A 17,500-nucleotide genomic window follows, 5' to 3' on the forward strand; every position below is an offset into this window, starting at 1 on the left:
GGAAGAGATGCTCAGCACTGCTCCGGCTGAGAAAGACAATAAAGGTCTTTGCCATTGGACGGATGCAAGGTCTTGCATCACTAACCTTGGAGACACTGAGGACAGACACTTATGTGAATCTTCCCATTTCCTTTCAAAATACTCTCAGCAGAGAACCCAGACTATTTTTAAACCCAAATCAGCTTTACTAGCGTTTCATTGTTTCAAACAGTATAATCAGTTTAGCTCCAACATCTGTCCTGCTGATACTAAAATGGCATCATTTTACCCAATGACATATGTACATAAACCTAACCAGCGGAAACTTGGTTTTTAGATTGTACTAAGGTAAAGACTCAGATGCCTGGACACTGTCAGCAAGTAGATACTCACAGTTTTATCGTGGGGTATCCTCGTACTCCAAATTCTGATGCAATACCTAAAATTAATAAATACAGAAATAAGCAAACGCAAAACAACAGCAAATTATCCAGTAACATCCCTGCACAAATACGACAGTAATAGTAATGAGGTATGTGTAAAGATATGTACACCAACACATATATTTATATATATTTTGAGAGAGGGCGAGAGACAGACAGACAGACAGACAGACAGACAAAGACCCACAACAAATGCAGTAGAGAAGGTTTCCAGAGAACCAGGACATTTCATACAGAGGTCCTTCATCAGCTGTGCAAACAAAGGGCTTCTGAAGTTCTAGGATTTACATGTTCAGAGAACAGGTGCACTGACCCATAAACAATCTACTGTTAAGCCAATAATAACTCCTTTGGTGCTGACTTATCATCCTACAAATAAAACAGTGGCTAATATTATATTTCAACACTTCAGAATCCTCCAGGACGATGCAGAGACTGCATTCCATTTTAAGGACCTTCCACTAATCTCCTACAGATGAGATAAAACATCAAAGACATGCTTGTCAAGAGTGAGATAAATGACCATTCAGATAATAACTGCTATTGCAGCCTGCAGCCACTCTAGAATTGCTACTTGTAAATGTATTAACACAGCCACTACAATTAGCACAAAGGATCAACTAGAGAAAGCAAGAGAAGGCTTGCTCATCAGTTTGTTGAACACCTACGGACCAACATAATTTTGTCGTTCGCAGTGGCAAGGCATTTTAAAGCTAATGATGTTGCATTACTGATATCCTTGCATTTACTCCTCTTAAAACTTCAGAAGCTTTTGCTGGAATAGCTGAGGAAGGACTTCTGTCCAAAATGTCCCATTTGCACGTGTGGGACCGTGTGATTGGTTCATTTTGTAATATGACTGCTTCGACTTATCATGCTACTTCCCTTTCCAAGTTTCTTGAAGGTAGGGAAAGGACTACAGTGCATTTCATGATGATGATATGACCTATATGTAATAAAACCACAGCTCAAATGGTAATCTTCTGTGTGAAAGCAAACCAACAATAATGAGCCCCTCCTCAAATGAGCCCATAATTGGTCCTGGGTGCAGGCTCAGGTATTCAGAACAAGCGTGACAACGCACTGAAGGCTTGATTCCCTGATTAGCTAGTTAAAGAGGAACGGCCCCACAAAATTATGAGAAATTTTGTGTAACCTCCTTGCTCAGGTGACAATACACCAAATTATACTACTATACTTTTTTGCCGACTACAGTTCATAGATCAGGCTGAGAAAAGTGGGCATTACTGGTCTAGAATGTAATGAATCTTGCCTATGAACAAGAAAAAAATTACAACTTGAACATACCAGAGTATGCAGTGGCATCCATCTTGCCTACTCTGACCGGTGATCCAGAATTCTTTAACTCCGCCCCCACCTCATACCAGATTGGTTCCAGTTTCTTGCAGTATCCGCACCAGGGTGCATAGAACTACAACAAACCGCACAAGGCTCGTTAACAAACATGACGCAGCTACTCTGCAGCCCGAATTGTCAAACAATGGAAAACATGACTTCAGGACAAATATACACACACAGGACACTGTAATAGCAACATGGAATCTAACAAGTTAATCAATCAGTGCACAGGGCCTGACAAAAAAATGTGTGTATCACATGAAAATTAATTTGACGCATTATTTTGAAAACGTACCACCATGAGACTAACTTTATTATACTACACACTGGGTTATGTTACAATGACAAAATTGAAAATGAACTATAAGGGCCCAGTTTGGGCAACTGCAGGCTATTCACAGATTACTTTGACCAAGAGTATTAAAAATTGATATTTGTCTTCAAATTGCTACCAAAAAGGTCCAAACAGCCAACGAACTTGTCCTGCAACTTGTAGTCATTAACTGCCATAACAGCGAAGTGCCAAATCAACTCGACATCTGGATGGAGTTTCATGGCTACTGTAAACCTGTCACTTGGGAACAAACTGCAGAAGCACAGGAAGTTGCCAGCTGGATAGGTTCAGGCCAGGGCTTTAAACTCACTCACCCATTCTACCTCATTTGTCACTACACCGACAAGCGTCTCCCATATTATCCTGCGTGCATGATTTGTCTTTACGTGAAACCCCCCTTGCAGTTTCTAAATGTGCCAGCGAAACAATATAGTGACAGACATGATGCGAGTAGCAAAAGAAAACACTCACGTCCACCAACCAAACGTCGTCCATTCGGTTATTTTTGAACCTACATAACAAAAGGGGGATTGAGAAATAGCTGTAAGCACTAGGTACACATACCAATAAAAAACCATGCGCTCAAAAAACTGTAGAACGCTTACATGCAAAAAAATAAATAAATCCATAGTCATAGCTTTTTTTTCCCCCCCTCTGCTTTAATTGACCCATGTGTTACAATGTAATAGTGCACAAATGTCGAAAAATACATTTGGAAAACGTGGTATTGGCTAATTAGTCAAAACATCTAGCCAGCCAGCTATATAGCGACTAGCAAGCTAGATACCGAGCTAGTTAGCACATTATTCCTGGTTCTATTCAACATTCCTTAGCTAACCTAGCTAGCTAGCTAATCTCGAGGCAGAAGAACATATTAAGTGGGTCAAAAAGGCAAAACATGTACTGGTGGGTTATGTAGTTAGCACAACCAGCTACATACATTTATAAATATACGCCTCGAATCCAACTAGTTTAGATTTACAAACAGGCTGCTGACAGTAAATGAAAACACGAACAATGCCATATGTTTAAACAAACTATCTATCCCTAGCTACCCTAAAAACACACCTAACCTACTATTAAGTCATTATACAACGGTGTACAGAGCCTCGTAAATGAATGATGTGGAAACAGCTTTTTTACAATACAAAAATCACCCTCGGGGTTTTTCAGGGACCCGAAATGTAGCTAGCTTGGCTAACTAGCCAGAACAAGAAAAGCTATTTAACACCAGAAGTTAAAAAATTAACTACTTACTTGTCATCGAGATCCTCGACAAATGCGAAAACCACCGAACTCAAAAAAGTCGTTGCGATTACTGTAGAAAAACATTTCCAGTTTAAATAAGGTTAATGATTCGGAGAAACAAATCAGTGCATCCACAACTGACATCTAAGATAGCCTAGTTAGCTAGAGACAGCTGCCATAGTGCCTATCCCTACTGTAAATTATGCACAGCTCACTAGGAAGCTACACATAAGACTTTGAGCGAAGTTTCTGGTGCATCTAAAGGTATGTGCAAACATAACTGTACATGTCGATTTACAAAAAGTGTACTGCTATGCCATTGCTGAATGAATGAACAGTGTATATACCTCCACAAGTCAAATATGCCTTCACTTCTGCCATCTTTACGAATGAGAACGTCAAACAGGAAACACGGAAAAGTAACTGTCCTCGCGCGCCTGCGCAGTAGGGTCTCTGCGTTTTTCATTCCAGTAATAAATTCATCTAGGAAACGCTGATCGTTGATAGTCAAGTGCATTCTTAAAAACTAGTGTTACACGACGTCAAAATAATATCGCTTTTCAGAAATATGCAATTCAAAGGAGTAACTAACAGCTGATAAACACTGATCGAACACAAACTTTGTCCCAAATGACAAACACTTGTTTTACTTTCATGTTCAAATAGAAGAAGCCTGTTGTTAGAAGCTGCACGTTAATGATTTCATACTTCTACTTTATGCAGGGAACCACGCAGCATCATAATTTATACATCATCTTAAATTCATGAAGAACTTTAGAAAGTAGTTTGCTCTGCGATAGGCTATCGATATTTCTGACCATGCCTCACAACCACCTTAAAGCGGCTCTGCCGCGGATGTAGACAGTGTTGTCTATTATCATAAGAGATAACATGCTGTGGTTTGAAGGGGTACCGTAGTGACATGAAAACCAGCAGGCGTGGTGGATAACAGCCATGGCTGTTTCAAAATTTCTACCATTTCTTTTAATAGTCTACTGTTGATCTAGGCAAGAGGGTTTTTATTACCATGTAAGACTAACACAGTAATCTTAATTAATGAAATGTCTGATTGAATTCATTCATGTAACTTTCTTTTTTCAAACTCAAAGGCATGACCTGATGTTCCAGTGGAGTTGCAACCTAAACCAAACGTGGGTCCAGACCGGTCATGATCTGATGAACATTAAGGACAGGTTTGTTAAATTTCTAGAGATGGAGCTCTCCAGGATTAGGCTTGGGCACCATCTGAATACTCCAGCACACAGCTCCCGTAGACAAGCACAAGCGCACACACCCCTTCCTTGTACGTGTGCAGTGTTTCTCACTTTCACACACAAACAGCACAAGAACAAAATATTTTCTGTAGGTAAGCAGAATCAAGACAGCGACACACACAGACCAGTGAAGGGTAATATCGAATCCAGATCAAATATGTATAAAACATAAAATATGTAAGATTTGGTGCACACTTCTAATGGGGGAACAAAACGGCTTGCCCACCCACCCACACCCAAAAAATATTTCTTGCAGTGACGCAGATCCTGAAGAAAAGAAGAAAGCATTGTGGATTCCCTTTTATTCTTAAAATTTTATGTACAAGTGCGACAGATTTAATTTTTTTTAAATGTACATTCAATATAGAAAGTTTATATACGGCATATATAGACAGTTTCACAATTGCACTAGTCTTTCACATACATTTGTTATCAGTATCATTTCTCTTGTGTCCTCTTTCAGAAGCTCATTTTTCAGTTGGTGAAGATCATTACTTGACTAGGTATAAATAGTCTAGTGCTTTTTGCATTCTGGGGGGAGAAAAAATAAAAGGAAAGGAAAAAGGGCTTTTGGTGGAGACAGACAGAGAGACAGTGACGGTCACGTGGAAAAGGCAGATCTGGAGCAGGAGACATGGCACGAAGACAACAGGGACTGAAAAAGACATCGTCACAGTCATCACAGAGTGGAGGACACCCACCCACAGACACACCCACACACATCACAGGATTGAAGGTTTGACTTCTCAACTATATTTCGCCCTCCATACCACTGTAGGTGTAATGGTACGAAACAAGGACAGAGAAGGGCTGGGGCGCTGCAGCGTGATGGAGGAGTGGACTCGTAAACCCAAGATGGTCAGAGATTTGGTCGAGACGACGAAGCGTTTGTGTCCACAATAATGGAACTAGTAAAAGGTCTCTCTTGGGTATCCAAGCTGGTTGCCATGACAAAGAAATGGAGGCAGAAAGGAAAAGCTGGATCTCTGCTGCCACTAGTACCCCCTCCTCCCAATAATAAAAAAAATGTGTGTGTGTATTTTGTGTATTTTATATATATATATATATATATATATAAATATATATATAAAAAACACACACACACACACACACACACACACACACACAAAATCAAGAACATTTTTTTACAAAAGTAAACTTTTTGCTGTCCCTTGAAATAAAGCAACAACAACAAAAAAAAAACCAACTGAATTTAACACTGAAAGAACTGCTGATTTAAATGGGACAACAAAAAGGGAAGAAAACAAAATAAACGGCTGAAGACCAAGTGCTGTGAGAGAACACGGCAGACATTTGGCGAGTGTGGCAGCAGACATCTCGAGCAGTGCTCACAAGGGGCAGTGATGTCCACCCCTCCTATTCCTCCTCGTCCCCTTTTCCATCTTTCTTTTGCCCCCCTTCGTCTTCCTGGTGGAGATGAGAAGGCCGCTACTTGTGGGGAAGTGGTGTGCTCTCGCCGTCGGAGCTTGTCCGTCCTGCTCGGGGGTCCAGTCGTCTCTCAGCCCAGGTCTCCGTTGTCGTTGTCTACGGGCGGCGGGACACTGGGCATAACCGTAGTACTCGTGCCTGCGGTTAGATAGCCTGCTACTCCCGGACCTGAACATACACAAATTCACACAGGCATCCACCCAATAATGATTCCTGGAAAGTACTATAAACAAAGCAGACAAACACTTTGTTCTTCTAAATTTGTTGGAAGCCCGGTAAAAGTCTCCTAGTCTGCTAATAAAAATCTACAATGCTGAATTATTGCAGCTGTGCACCAAATTGACCATCATGCTCTGTGCTGTATATTAATTAGTAGACAAAGTATATTATAATAGGTTAGAATGATTATAATTGAAATATAAATTATAATAGACTGTTAATGGCATCTTTCAAAGTCAGTGTTTACCCACATAGCAGTATTTAAAAACACGAGTGGCTGCTTAAAGAGTTTAGAAATTTCATTAAGCCTTACCTTGGAAAGCAAAGAAAATGCGCATAAGAAAAAACAGGAATTAATAAAACCTACACAAGATTCTTATTATAATAGCAGTACATCTAGAACATGGCTGTTGAAGTTCATGGGTGCCAACGAGGAGAACATAGCATAGATTTCTTGCTAATGGAAAAGACTTGACAATGGGGAAGTATGTGCCAACGGCTACAGGAAGTGTCTAGCCAAGTGTAAGAAGCTAGATACTACGAGAGAGAGATGAGGTGGAAACTGAAAAAGGTGAACGGAAAACGGGCTTGAACAAGAGAAAAGGGGTGGAGAAATTAGAGGAGCCACGTCTACCTGCATCAAAGTAAAAGAGAAGAGGATAGGGAGGGTCCCCGCGTGGGCGCCCCCTAGAGTCCGCCCCGCAACGGACTGCTGGCAGCCAGGAGAGAAGGAGTAGACACACCTGAGGAAGGCAGAGAAGACAAGGAGGGAAAGGGCGCAAGAAAAAATAGAGGAGGAGGTAGACAGAAGGGGACGCAAGAGAACGCAAAGTAGTCTGCGTCAGGTTGAGGAAGCCAAGGAGTGTGCGCACTGGGGTAAAAGTGGGAAATGTGTGTGCATGGTGTGTGATGCAAGCACGTGGGGGGGGGGGGAATACAATTGCCATGATCACGACATCAAGGCTTCTCGTGCTGTACAGCAGAGAGAACAGGTTGGTTTGCTTTGGGCCAGCTAGCTCCAATACGTGGTCTGGATTCCTCCAACAAAGCCCACCACCATTGTTGTTTTTACAGAAATACCATCTTAGTTTTCTTCTCCAGCCTTATTCACATCTAAATCCATGCTCGAGCAGGCAGACACCAGAAACTATTTTGCTGCTGATAAGAATTACCCTGGGTCAATGCCAAAAAACATTTAGAACAAAAATCCATGTGGGTGTCTATTTATTTAATGTGGAATGGTTGTTTTGGTGTTTTAAAAATCATTCAAAAGTAAAAATGAAATTTAAACTCTGATGCTAATACACAATTCTAATTTTATCTGGGCTTTCATAGTCCCCAGAAGTGTATGACAGGTATGGAGACTGAGCAGGGGCCCCCCCACAGCTTAACATTGTCCCTGCTCTAACAATATTATGAACAGAGAAATCAAGGCAACTGGACTGGTGATTATCTGCTCTAGAGCTCAGAAACAAGACTCCCAAAAGAAAGACAAATAAGCCTTGTTTTGTCATTTAATAGAACCTTTACGGTAGCACACTGTGTATACGTGTGTGTGCACGCGCACGTGTGCATGCAAGTGATTCACACCTGTCAGGTAGCCTGCAGTCTGTGAATCTGAGATGAAAAGATCGTGTTTCTGATCTTTGAAGGCACTCCACACAGAGGAACGAGACAGTATTTCATTCACCTAAAATGACAAAGCACAGTCAGCTTGGTGCGCCTGAGCTGGTGTGCATGTATAATTCAGTTCAATTAGTATGAGGAAATGAAATTGCTTGTGCATGTGTTCTTCACCTGTTCTCCATACTGTAGGCTGCGAGTCATGGATTTGAGAGCTTTGACGATTTGAGCTTTGGTTGCTGAGGGGTTCTCTAGAGTCTCCAATCCCACTCCCTCTAACAGCTTCAGTAAGTATGGCACAAGCTCTACTCGGAGAGCCTACACACACACACACACACACACACACACACACACACACATTAACTAAACAGATCAGAATATCTTACATTTTAATCAGAAAATTCACAATAAGAGATGTGCGTATGGGCTTGTACCTGTGCGACCAGCTCTGTCTGCTCTCTCTGGAACATGCGGTTGAGAGCTTCACAGGCCAATCCTGCCATATCAGCCCTGACCTTCATCCCAGTCATCAGTGGCCCAATGGTCTCCAGCGCAGCCATGGAACGCACACACAGCTACGCACGTGCGCGCACACACACCCACACACACACACACACACACACCCCAACACATTTGTGTAGCGTCTGTGTTACTCTTAATGCCAGGAATAAAAAGGGAAAATATTATTTTTACTGTTATTATTTTTACTATTTTTACTCTTTTAAAGAAATCAGCTTTTTTTTGGCACAAAGACTTTTCAAAGCAAATATAACTAAGCTTAAGTGATGTTGAAGTACAGCAGCATTTAAAATAAAGACAATACATATATGTTCAGCATGCCTCTGAAGAGCCATAATTGTCTGCATGGGTCTGCATGCCCAGGGAGCAGAGGGCGTATACCTCGTTCTCAGAGAGCACGTGAATGAGTCTGATGGAGCTCTTGGGGATGGCATTGTTCTTGTGGTTAAGGGCTGCCAGGATGCGGGGCAGGTGACCCAGAGGAGGGACCTGATCAGCCAGCTGAGTTTGAGTGCTGAACAAGCACACCGCCGCTGTGGTGACCATCTCCAGCGCCTCCCCCTGAGAGAGAGACACAAGGACAGAGTAAGACAGGAGAGGAGAGTAGAGGAAAAGGAATCAAATATTGAATAGGAGAGGGGAGTTTTTGTTAAGTAGCTTGACAATCTTTAAGTCATCTGATCTACAGTCAAGATGAATTCAGCATGATTGTGTGTGTGCTGTTGAATGTGTGAGTCTCCATGTGTGTCTGGAAAGTGTGAGTGTGTATGTACACATTGGTGTACACGTGTATTTGTGAGTGTGTATATGAGCATGTGCTGTGGCTCACATTAGGGTTGTTTTTCTCCAGAAGCTGGGTGAGGGTCTCCAGCAGGGAGACGAGGAACTCTCGAGGCTTGCGTAACACCCAGCCGGGCTGAGTGATGAAGATCCTTAAGAACACACCGCCCACCTCCAGCTCACCCTGCCCTGCTGCGTACGCCACCGTGAAGTCCTCCGGCAGCTACACACACATACACGCACACGCACACGCACACAGACACACCAAACAAATATATAGACTGATAAACACACAACATCAGCTAAGAAAATGTTTAACTACACTGGCACATACACATATTTAGCTGCTGTACCAAAATACTGCTGGGGGGGCCGAAAGAAAAAAAAAAAAAAAAAAAAAAGACATGACATTGATCGGCATGCTTAAAGGTTGGGAAACCAGCTGCACCCACTCACCTTCCAGTTTACATCAGGATTATCCTTCTGTTGCCTGAAATGGCTGTAGGAAAGAGAGCAGAGATGCTAGTTAGAGGGATGGAGTGAGCCTTCCAAAAGCATCACAGCATTCACATTCATCCATCTAGATCAGTAGTTCTCTTTCTCAAGTCCACTGCCAGCCTTGAGCCAGCACCAAGGCCGTACAATGGCACTTTCAGGAAGCTGAGGAGGCGTGTGCTGTGTAGCATGTGTGCTGCGTAGCTGCGCCTCACTCGAGCATCATCTCTCTGACGGTAGTAGAGACAGTCTCTCGAGAGGCGTCATTCCAGATCAGCTCAGGGTTTTCGTGTGTCCCCTCAAAGATGTGCACGGCAGCCTCGGCGTTGTCTCGCATGGCGTCCATGAAGACACCGGGCAGAAAACGCATCAGCGTCAAGCGCACCTGCGCACCAAGAACAGTCAGCAGGAGGGAGTTAGGAGCAGGCGAAAGCGAAAGACAAGAGGCAGACTTTAAAAGTTTAGAGTAACAGCACTGATGTCTCCTGTCCAGGACATGGAGGCAGCATTAAACGCTGTACCGTGGAGTAAATAAATCAGTTGTCCTAAATCCAGTGTTCATAAATCTGTCAGCCATCACTATTAATGCTCTCACTGATGATACGATCATGCGTGTAAAAAGGAAAGAAGTGTGTAGAGCCCTGGCTCCCCAGCACTGGAACTAGAAAGCCCTGACCCAGTCTGCCTGCAGATACGTACATGCAAATAAGGCATTAATTAAGGAGTCTAACAGGGGACAATCCATCCCCCCTTATATATGCAACCTAAGCGCAGACTAACAATTCAGGCTTTGCACTTGTCTATTGGAAGCTGGCATGTGCTATGGTCAGGGCTCTTACCTTGGGGCCGACTAGCTTGTCCGAGGTCATCTTAGAGAAGAGCTCAGCAGTCTGAGTGCGCACCTGCGGGTGGGTGGAGTTACAGAACAAGTCCAGCAGGTAGATGAGTGCACCTGCACAGTGAGAGGGACCGGGGCTTGAGCATGGGGCATGTGCTGCACAAACACGTGTTCATGTTTCAACACTCATATGGTCACCCTCACCTTTAGCCATGGCCTCTTTGACAATTTTAGTGTTGGAGGTCAAGGCATGGAGAGTCTCCAGCACAAGCTGCCTGCCTGCATGACGTGTTCAAAAAGGACCTTGGTTACATTTGCAAAAAGCCACAAAGCATTTCCGGGAATAACCCAGAAAATGCTGAACAAACGCACATTTGGAAATAAGACAGAGCCTGTACAGCCCCTTGAGGTGGGTGTGGCCATGTGACAGGAGGGAGGGGCTTACTGGAAGGTAGGGAGTGCAGCAGGACCAACAGATTGGCCAGCACCAGAGACTCGGCTATGTTACCGACACATTCTTGGTTTGATGTGACTGTGTTCACAACCTAGAAACCAAAGCACACATCACTGGCCTTCCGTGTTTGTGCGTCATCATACATGTTGGTATACAGCAGATCAGTTCTGCTCTAGAGTTAAGTTCTAGTCCAAATGCCACACACCAGATCTGGCTTATGGTCTTCAAGAGCAATATCACAGCCATGTTTGGTAGACTAAGCTGCATCATCAGGAGCAAGACAAAGTATCCGATAGGGCTCCAGCTCGGACTAGTAGTGGCTCATTACGTCTTTACAGTGCGTGTAGCGTGTAAAGCAGTCTACCTCCAGGGCTAGCTGTTGGACCTTGCCAGCACCGTGAACTCTGAGCAGGGAGAAGAGCAGCTTGAAGTGCCCGATGCATTCCGTCTCTGAGCCTACTCCACAACACACACACACACACACACACACACACACACACACACACACACACACACACACAGCATCACCCCTCCTGCACAGGCATGCTGGAGTACCCAGACTCAACTATTCACACACAAGGACCTGCTGAAGGGGTCAGTCTCTACATTCTTTTTGCTACATACCTTTCATACTGGATATGAATAATTAATAATAGCTAACAAATAATATGCCTTAAGTTGAATAGCTAATTAAGGAGACGAGTTACACATTAATAATAATTTTACAAAAAAAAAAAAAAAAAAAAAAAAAAAAAAAAAAAAAAAACCCAACACCACACCTCTGTTCACATGGTGAAGTCCAAGTGCTGAATTGAACATGGACCAAAGAAATCAAATAGGATTTCATTCAAATAAGTGTGCTTAGGAAAAGATTTCCCTCTTCTCCATCATCCTTCTGCAAAAATTAGTATGTGAACCTGTGTATGCACAGGGGTGTTTAAGCATGTGCATGCGTTACCCGGGTTGTTCCTGATGACGTTGCGCAGGGCCTCCAGGGCCATCTCGGCCCAGCGCAGTCTCTGGGCATGCTGTTGTGATTCCACTTTGTTCGTCTGGCTCATGGCCAGTAGGGTGTGCAGATACTGGGCCTGGGATCCCACATAGTCCAGGAGGCTGGCTGCAAACGCCTTCGGATGCTGAGGCACCCCGACAGGCAGAGAGGGCGTTTATTTAAGCAAGGAAGAGATGGAAAATGTAAATACAGCAAAAATAGCAAAAAATAAAAAATGGAAATAATGGACACCTTCAATTTAATAGAAAAATGTCATTACATTTTTTGTGTTTCTTTGGAATTGTAAAGTGACCTTGGGTATGTGAAAGGTATTATGTAAAACTAACATCATAATCTACATATAAATATTAAAACAAACCACTCATGGGTCACGGTGTAATGAAAGTGTGTGTATATAACGTATTTGTGGACTTGCACACCTCCAGAGGAAAGGCAGGCTGCTCATTGTAAACACGGACAAAGATCTCTCCCACGATGAGCTCCTTCCCATGCTCACTGAACACAAACTCAGCACCAAAGCTTTTATCACATTCACCCTATACAGACACGAGAGAGAAAGACAGGCTTTGCTAGCAAGCTCAGGAAAGGCCAGGCCGTCATGTTCACGGACCCCCGAGCCCCAGCCTCACCCTCTTGATGTTGCTCTCCTGCTGTGCCTCCAGGAACTCCAGGAGCTCGGCCCTGGTACCGTTGTTCCAGATCAGATACGGGTTCTCAGAGTTGCTGTTCAGCAACTTCAGCACCTGCAGAAAACCCAGACGTACCCGCTCGCTACGTTATCTATACGCAGGACGACATGCCGGCCTAATTAACTACATACATGTGTGGGCAACATGATACAACTAGTCAATTGCAGATTCAGTGCGCACACACACACACACACACACACACACACACACACATGCTATCCAGCCATGCCAGTGCCTTTCGAAGCAGGTCTCCTCCACTCCTCACCTCGGCCGGCGAGCTGGTGCCCAGTTTGCGTGCGATGTACGGCGTGAGCATGGCTGCTAGGCTCTTGCGAATGGTGGGGTTCTCTGGCGGCGGGCCTGTCCCATCGCCACCATTTGCCTCGGGCACGGCGCCCTCCTCAGGGCTGATGGGGGTCCCGTAGCCACCCAGGCGCCCCAGGGCCACCAGGCTGAGCCTGGCCAGGGCGTTGGCCACCTCCTGCTGGTTGGTGTCCTGGCTGGCCTGCACACCGCTCTCCTCCAGTGTGTAATCGTAGCTGAAGAGGTTGACGAGCAGATGCCAGAGGGCACCGGCGTGGTACAGGTGTGTCTGCAGGAAGAAGTCCACGGCGAAGGAGCTAACGCACTGCACAGCCACAGAGGCCAGACGTGGCAGAGCCTGGAGAGAGAGAGCGCACATGCATGTGCCATAGAGGGAAAGTGCATTAATATATTGCCTTTTTAACATGCAGATAAACAGATAATGCTTTGCAGCAGTGTGATTACTTCCTGGCCTAGTTTCTAAATTGACATCATGTTACTTAACATACCATTAGCCCATCAGTTTTTGATTCTGAAGGTAAATATGGTACATAAGGGAAAAGGAAAGAAGAAGGAAAAGACCATCTCTCACACTTATGTGTGCATATACATTGAGCGAGAGAGCGAGTGAGTTGGAGTGAAAGATGTGTTCTCCCACCTTGCCATAGTAGAGTATGTGACAAAGGTCTCGGATAATGTTTGGAAGCTCGATGATTTTCTCTCTGCACTCCTCAAACTGAGCAGCTACACTATAGCACCTACAGATGTGCCCGCACACCTGCCAACACACACACACACAAAATTATTATATGCTAATGCATTCTATAATTACCATGTGAGGCCAAAAGTGTAATTCTATGTCTCACTCAGGATCCTGGTAGTACACACAGAACAGCAATCGGTTTCCTAACAAACTGTGTACAAAATTGCATCCTTTTTCTCCAACTGCAGCCACTCACCTGTACTGCCATGTCCTCCGGCTTGCTAGATGCAGTAAGGACGGCCACGCAGCGCGACAGCGCCTCCAGCAGGACCTGGTAGGAACAGGAGAGGAAGCGCAGCACATTAGCACAAATCACACGGCCAGCGAAGCAATGCTGGCCTATTGCTTCTTATAGCAAAATGTTTGTGACTGCAAAAATCAGGGTAAAGACTATAATGCCCTCAACAGCAGCAGAAAGAGGTCTAAAGGAAATCATCCTACAATTTATAACAACCACAGTGAGAACTGCTGATCTCCAGATTAATGCCCATGCCAGCTGTAGGGCTTTCCGAAGGACCTCCACAACCCTGCACCCGCTGTGGGCCGACGGCAGTGCTGACCTCGGTGCCATTCTCCCGCCGGAGCTCCTCTGCGTTGAGCGCAGAGCAGTTCACTGTGTGGAAGGCCAGCTCGGACGCCGCCGGCAGCAGAGGGGACGTCTTGGAGAAAAGCTGTTCATCGCCCGTCTCCATGGTGATGGTCTTAATAAGCATGGGGTAGCCAGCGTACTTGTAAGGCTCCAGCTCTGAGGACAGACAGGCAAAGGAGAAGCCCAGAGGAGTGAGAGGAGAATTTCACTTTCAAACCAAGCACTCCATTACCAGCAGCCACGAGCAACAAAAAGCATTTGCACATAAAAGCATGAACAAGTGAACTGTGATTTACCCACGTCATTGCCATAGCACCAACTCCAAACCCATTCACACTGAACTCTTTAAATCTTCCAAGCAAAATACAGTGTACAGCATACATTTTGTGCCCATGTGGCGAGGCACCAGGCTACAGAGACTGACCCTGGCGGTGTCGGTTGAAGAGGATGCTCTGAGCTTTGAGGATGAGGATTATGTTCTCTGGGTCCGGCCCATCCACGATCCGTGCCGATTTAGTGCACAGGAACTCGTACGCCTTATTCACCTTTTCAAACATGTCCTGCACATGAAAAAGCGCAGATACCTAGTTAAGTATGTATGTATGTATGTATGCATGTATACACAGTTGCCTAGTTAAGTATCTATAATAATACTACTTCTCCTAATGCTAGATCAAATAATATAATTTTATTATAATAGTTCATGTAGAATTTCTCAAAAAATATTCAGTATGCTTTACAAGAAAGATTACACCCATTTTAACAAGTTAGGTGTGCCAGAGATGTACCAGCTACTGTCTGAATGGCATCAAGATTATTTTACAATGAACACAAGCAGACATGCTTTTTTAGGACCTACCCGGCCCTCTGGGTTTTTGTCTGGATGGTATTTCTGAGCCAGCCTGAAATAGGCTTTTCTAATTTTACTTTCCTCGTGCCTGTCAACAACACAACACACGCACACACTTGAATGGGAATGCCATTTTTGTGTCAAAATTATCATTGATTCAGTGCTAAAAACAAACATGCAAGTTACAGTGGGGCAGAGTGACATGAATATCCCATATGGGACTCCGATCAGGAGCAGGAGCAAGAGAGGAGAGGACTCACTGTCCCTGTCCAGTGGGGAGGTTCAACACCTCGTAGGCATCATCAACAGACATGGAGGGAGGTTTTTTCTCTACCTCCCGCTTCCAGGCCTCCAGAGTGTCCTTCAGCAGTTTCACCTGCAGAGGGCAGCATACATATTGATCAAGCTCATCTTGTCAACATACAAAGCCATTGGAACTGGAGAATGCACCTGTATTCAAAGCCATTCAGAAGCATGCAAGCTAATAAGGGAATCAGGTTCACACATCTGCAGTTTTTGCCACAATGAGGTGTGCGCGCACTTACAGGGTCACGTATGGGCCAGTCAGGAAAGCGGTTGGAGTCGCAGAGGTGACGGAGGTAGTAGATGTTGCAGAAGAGCTCGCTGTCCAGCTGAGGGAAGCTGACCACGGGGATGGGGCAGTACTGATAAAGAGCCCGAGTGTTACTCTGCAGGCGGGGAGTGAAGTCGGCCAGGTGAGCAGCTATCTTCTCAATCATCAGACGCCTACACACAAAAGCACACAAAGAGAGAGTCTCAGTCAAAAGAAAAGGCCAACAGCTTAAATGCCAATACAAGAAACAATAAATCCATCAGTGGGGAATACAAATAAAAAACACCTCAATTTACTCAGAGAGGAAAACAATTAAGAGGGGAGTAAAAAAAAAAAAAGTTGAGAGAAATTTTAGACAGAAGCACAGAGAGAAGGAGAGAGAGAGAGAGAGAAAATGAATATGGATAGGATGAGTGAATCTGTGTATATATGCATATTAACATATGTCAGAGCCAGCCAGCCAGCGTCGTACCTCATCTCGCTGCTCCAGATGGCCTCAGGAGTATCAAACTCTCCAAGGAAGATCTCAGAAAAGCGTTCTGCCTCGTAATTCTCCAGATAACACACCATTGCCTCTGGCAGGGCTGGTCCCAACACACTTCTCTGCACAATGTCCTGACCTTTAGCCTGCCCAAAAGACATCCACACAAGTCAGAGGTTCACCTTGTGTCCTGAAGCCTTTGCAAGATGTTGGACTTATATAAGGATGATGTGTGATTTGTCTAAAGTGTAGATAAGTGCAGGAGTTTGGTAAAGGAGCCAAAGGTTTCTGTCCTGGACTTTAAGAGCCCCCAACCTTCTATATCATACTGAAGCCAGAAGAGGACAAATATGCTGGCCTGAGGTCTCAGAGCACTAGATTAGTCTCCTATACTTAGCCAGCTACCTTGAGCCAATTCTAATGAAAGGGGCTGTTGCCATAGAGACGCCTTACCTCTTCTGATTTGAAGGCCTGCTTCAGGTGAGTGTACTTTAGGAAACTGGTGGGGGGGGGAAAATATGTTTATAAAGTAGTTTATATATGCAAACATTATTTATACATAGAAATTATTTATACATGCAAATTTTAATTTTCTAAACAATACTACATTAGATGTTGCTTTAGTTGTCTCACGAACTGGAATTGTTTTTGTTGTATTGTACATTTCTTCAGATGTGCAGTGATGATAAATGACAATGAATCAGAAATGCTAAGACTGTGTCTGCGCGCGCACACGCGTGTTACCGTGCCACAGGGAGAACATTGGAGCCTGTGTACATCATGATGAAGAAGAAAACTCCAGTGAGGTAGAGTCGCTGCAGGTTGGGGTTGTCCTGCATCACCAGATATAGCAGGTTGGCCACCTTCTCTACCAGGATGGGGTCAAAGGTCAGGAGCAGCTGTGCACAACAGTCAGAAAGGTTACTCCCAAGTAGGGTCAGAAATGTCAGCGTTTGAGCAAATGGCAAGGCATTCGCAAATTTTTAAATTCACCAGGAATTGCTCAAACCCCAGAGTTGTCTGCAAGTCAATTCAGATGTTACTAACAGATAATGGTACATATTGAATAATTTAGTGGGAGTATTGCTGGTCAAAAGGCTTCAGACAATAATAAGTATAACAACAAGCCATAAAGTTGTGTACCTGAACAATGTGGGGTAGGCAAGTGTTGTCACTGATCAGCCTCTTCACTTTTGGCAAAGGTCTGATGATCGCATTGTCCTGG

The 17,500-nt window shown here is 44.3% G+C and overlaps 2 protein-coding genes across 4 annotated transcripts in view; both read right to left on the reverse strand.

The window, feature by feature from the left end:
* The window catches only part of tmx3b (thioredoxin related transmembrane protein 3b), a 39,113-nt gene extending 35,337 nt beyond the window's left edge, over positions 1–3,776 (reverse strand). Inside the window, 5 exon segments of the mRNA XM_035526527.1 lie at positions 373–418; positions 1,731–1,854; positions 2,587–2,626; positions 3,373–3,433; positions 3,711–3,776. Coding sequence (XP_035382420.1) covers positions 373–418; positions 1,731–1,854; positions 2,587–2,626; positions 3,373–3,433; positions 3,711–3,744 — 305 coding nt within the window. The 5' untranslated portion in view covers positions 3,745–3,776.
* A 1,146-nt stretch (positions 3,777–4,922) lies between these two features.
* The window catches only part of LOC113573819 (dnaJ homolog subfamily C member 13), a 42,179-nt gene continuing 29,601 nt past the window's right edge, over positions 4,923–17,500 (reverse strand). For 2 of the 3 annotated variants that reach the window (XM_035526302.1, XM_035526303.1), the window contains exons 30-56: positions 17,419–17,500; positions 17,020–17,174; positions 16,729–16,774; positions 16,267–16,421; positions 15,766–15,967; positions 15,481–15,596; positions 15,230–15,308; positions 14,795–14,930; positions 14,342–14,526; positions 13,978–14,052; positions 13,677–13,796; positions 12,981–13,376; positions 12,656–12,769; positions 12,446–12,562; positions 11,973–12,150; positions 11,379–11,470; positions 11,006–11,105; positions 10,765–10,839; positions 10,562–10,674; positions 9,938–10,107; positions 9,684–9,726; positions 9,277–9,450; positions 8,829–9,008; positions 8,363–8,503; positions 8,103–8,246; positions 7,896–7,995; positions 4,923–6,254 (exon numbers count right to left, since the gene is read on the reverse strand). The exon at positions 17,419–17,500 is cut by the window's right edge and continues 3 nt beyond it. In XM_035526302.1, coding sequence (XP_035382195.1) covers positions 6,157–6,254; positions 7,896–7,995; positions 8,103–8,246; positions 8,363–8,503; positions 8,829–9,008; positions 9,277–9,450; positions 9,684–9,726; positions 9,938–10,107; positions 10,562–10,674; positions 10,765–10,839; positions 11,006–11,105; positions 11,379–11,470; positions 11,973–12,150; positions 12,446–12,562; positions 12,656–12,769; positions 12,981–13,376; positions 13,677–13,796; positions 13,978–14,052; positions 14,342–14,526; positions 14,795–14,930; positions 15,230–15,308; positions 15,481–15,596; positions 15,766–15,967; positions 16,267–16,421; positions 16,729–16,774; positions 17,020–17,174; positions 17,419–17,500 — 3,586 coding nt within the window. In that variant the 3' untranslated portion in view covers positions 4,923–6,156. Of the gene's footprint in view, positions 6,255–6,939; positions 7,049–7,895; positions 7,996–8,102; positions 8,247–8,362; positions 8,504–8,828; positions 9,009–9,276; positions 9,451–9,683; positions 9,727–9,937; positions 10,108–10,561; positions 10,675–10,764; positions 10,840–11,005; positions 11,106–11,378; positions 11,471–11,972; positions 12,151–12,445; positions 12,563–12,655; positions 12,770–12,980; positions 13,377–13,676; positions 13,797–13,977; positions 14,053–14,341; positions 14,527–14,794; positions 14,931–15,229; positions 15,309–15,480; positions 15,597–15,765; positions 15,968–16,266; positions 16,422–16,728; positions 16,775–17,019; positions 17,175–17,418 lie in introns of all 3 variants that reach the window. The other variant, XR_004776075.1, reaches the window with a different exon arrangement.

This window comes from Electrophorus electricus, chromosome 5 (assembly GCF_013358815.1).
Source record: "Electrophorus electricus isolate fEleEle1 chromosome 5, fEleEle1.pri, whole genome shotgun sequence".
Lineage (NCBI taxonomy): Eukaryota > Metazoa > Chordata > Actinopteri > Gymnotiformes > Gymnotidae > Electrophorus > Electrophorus electricus.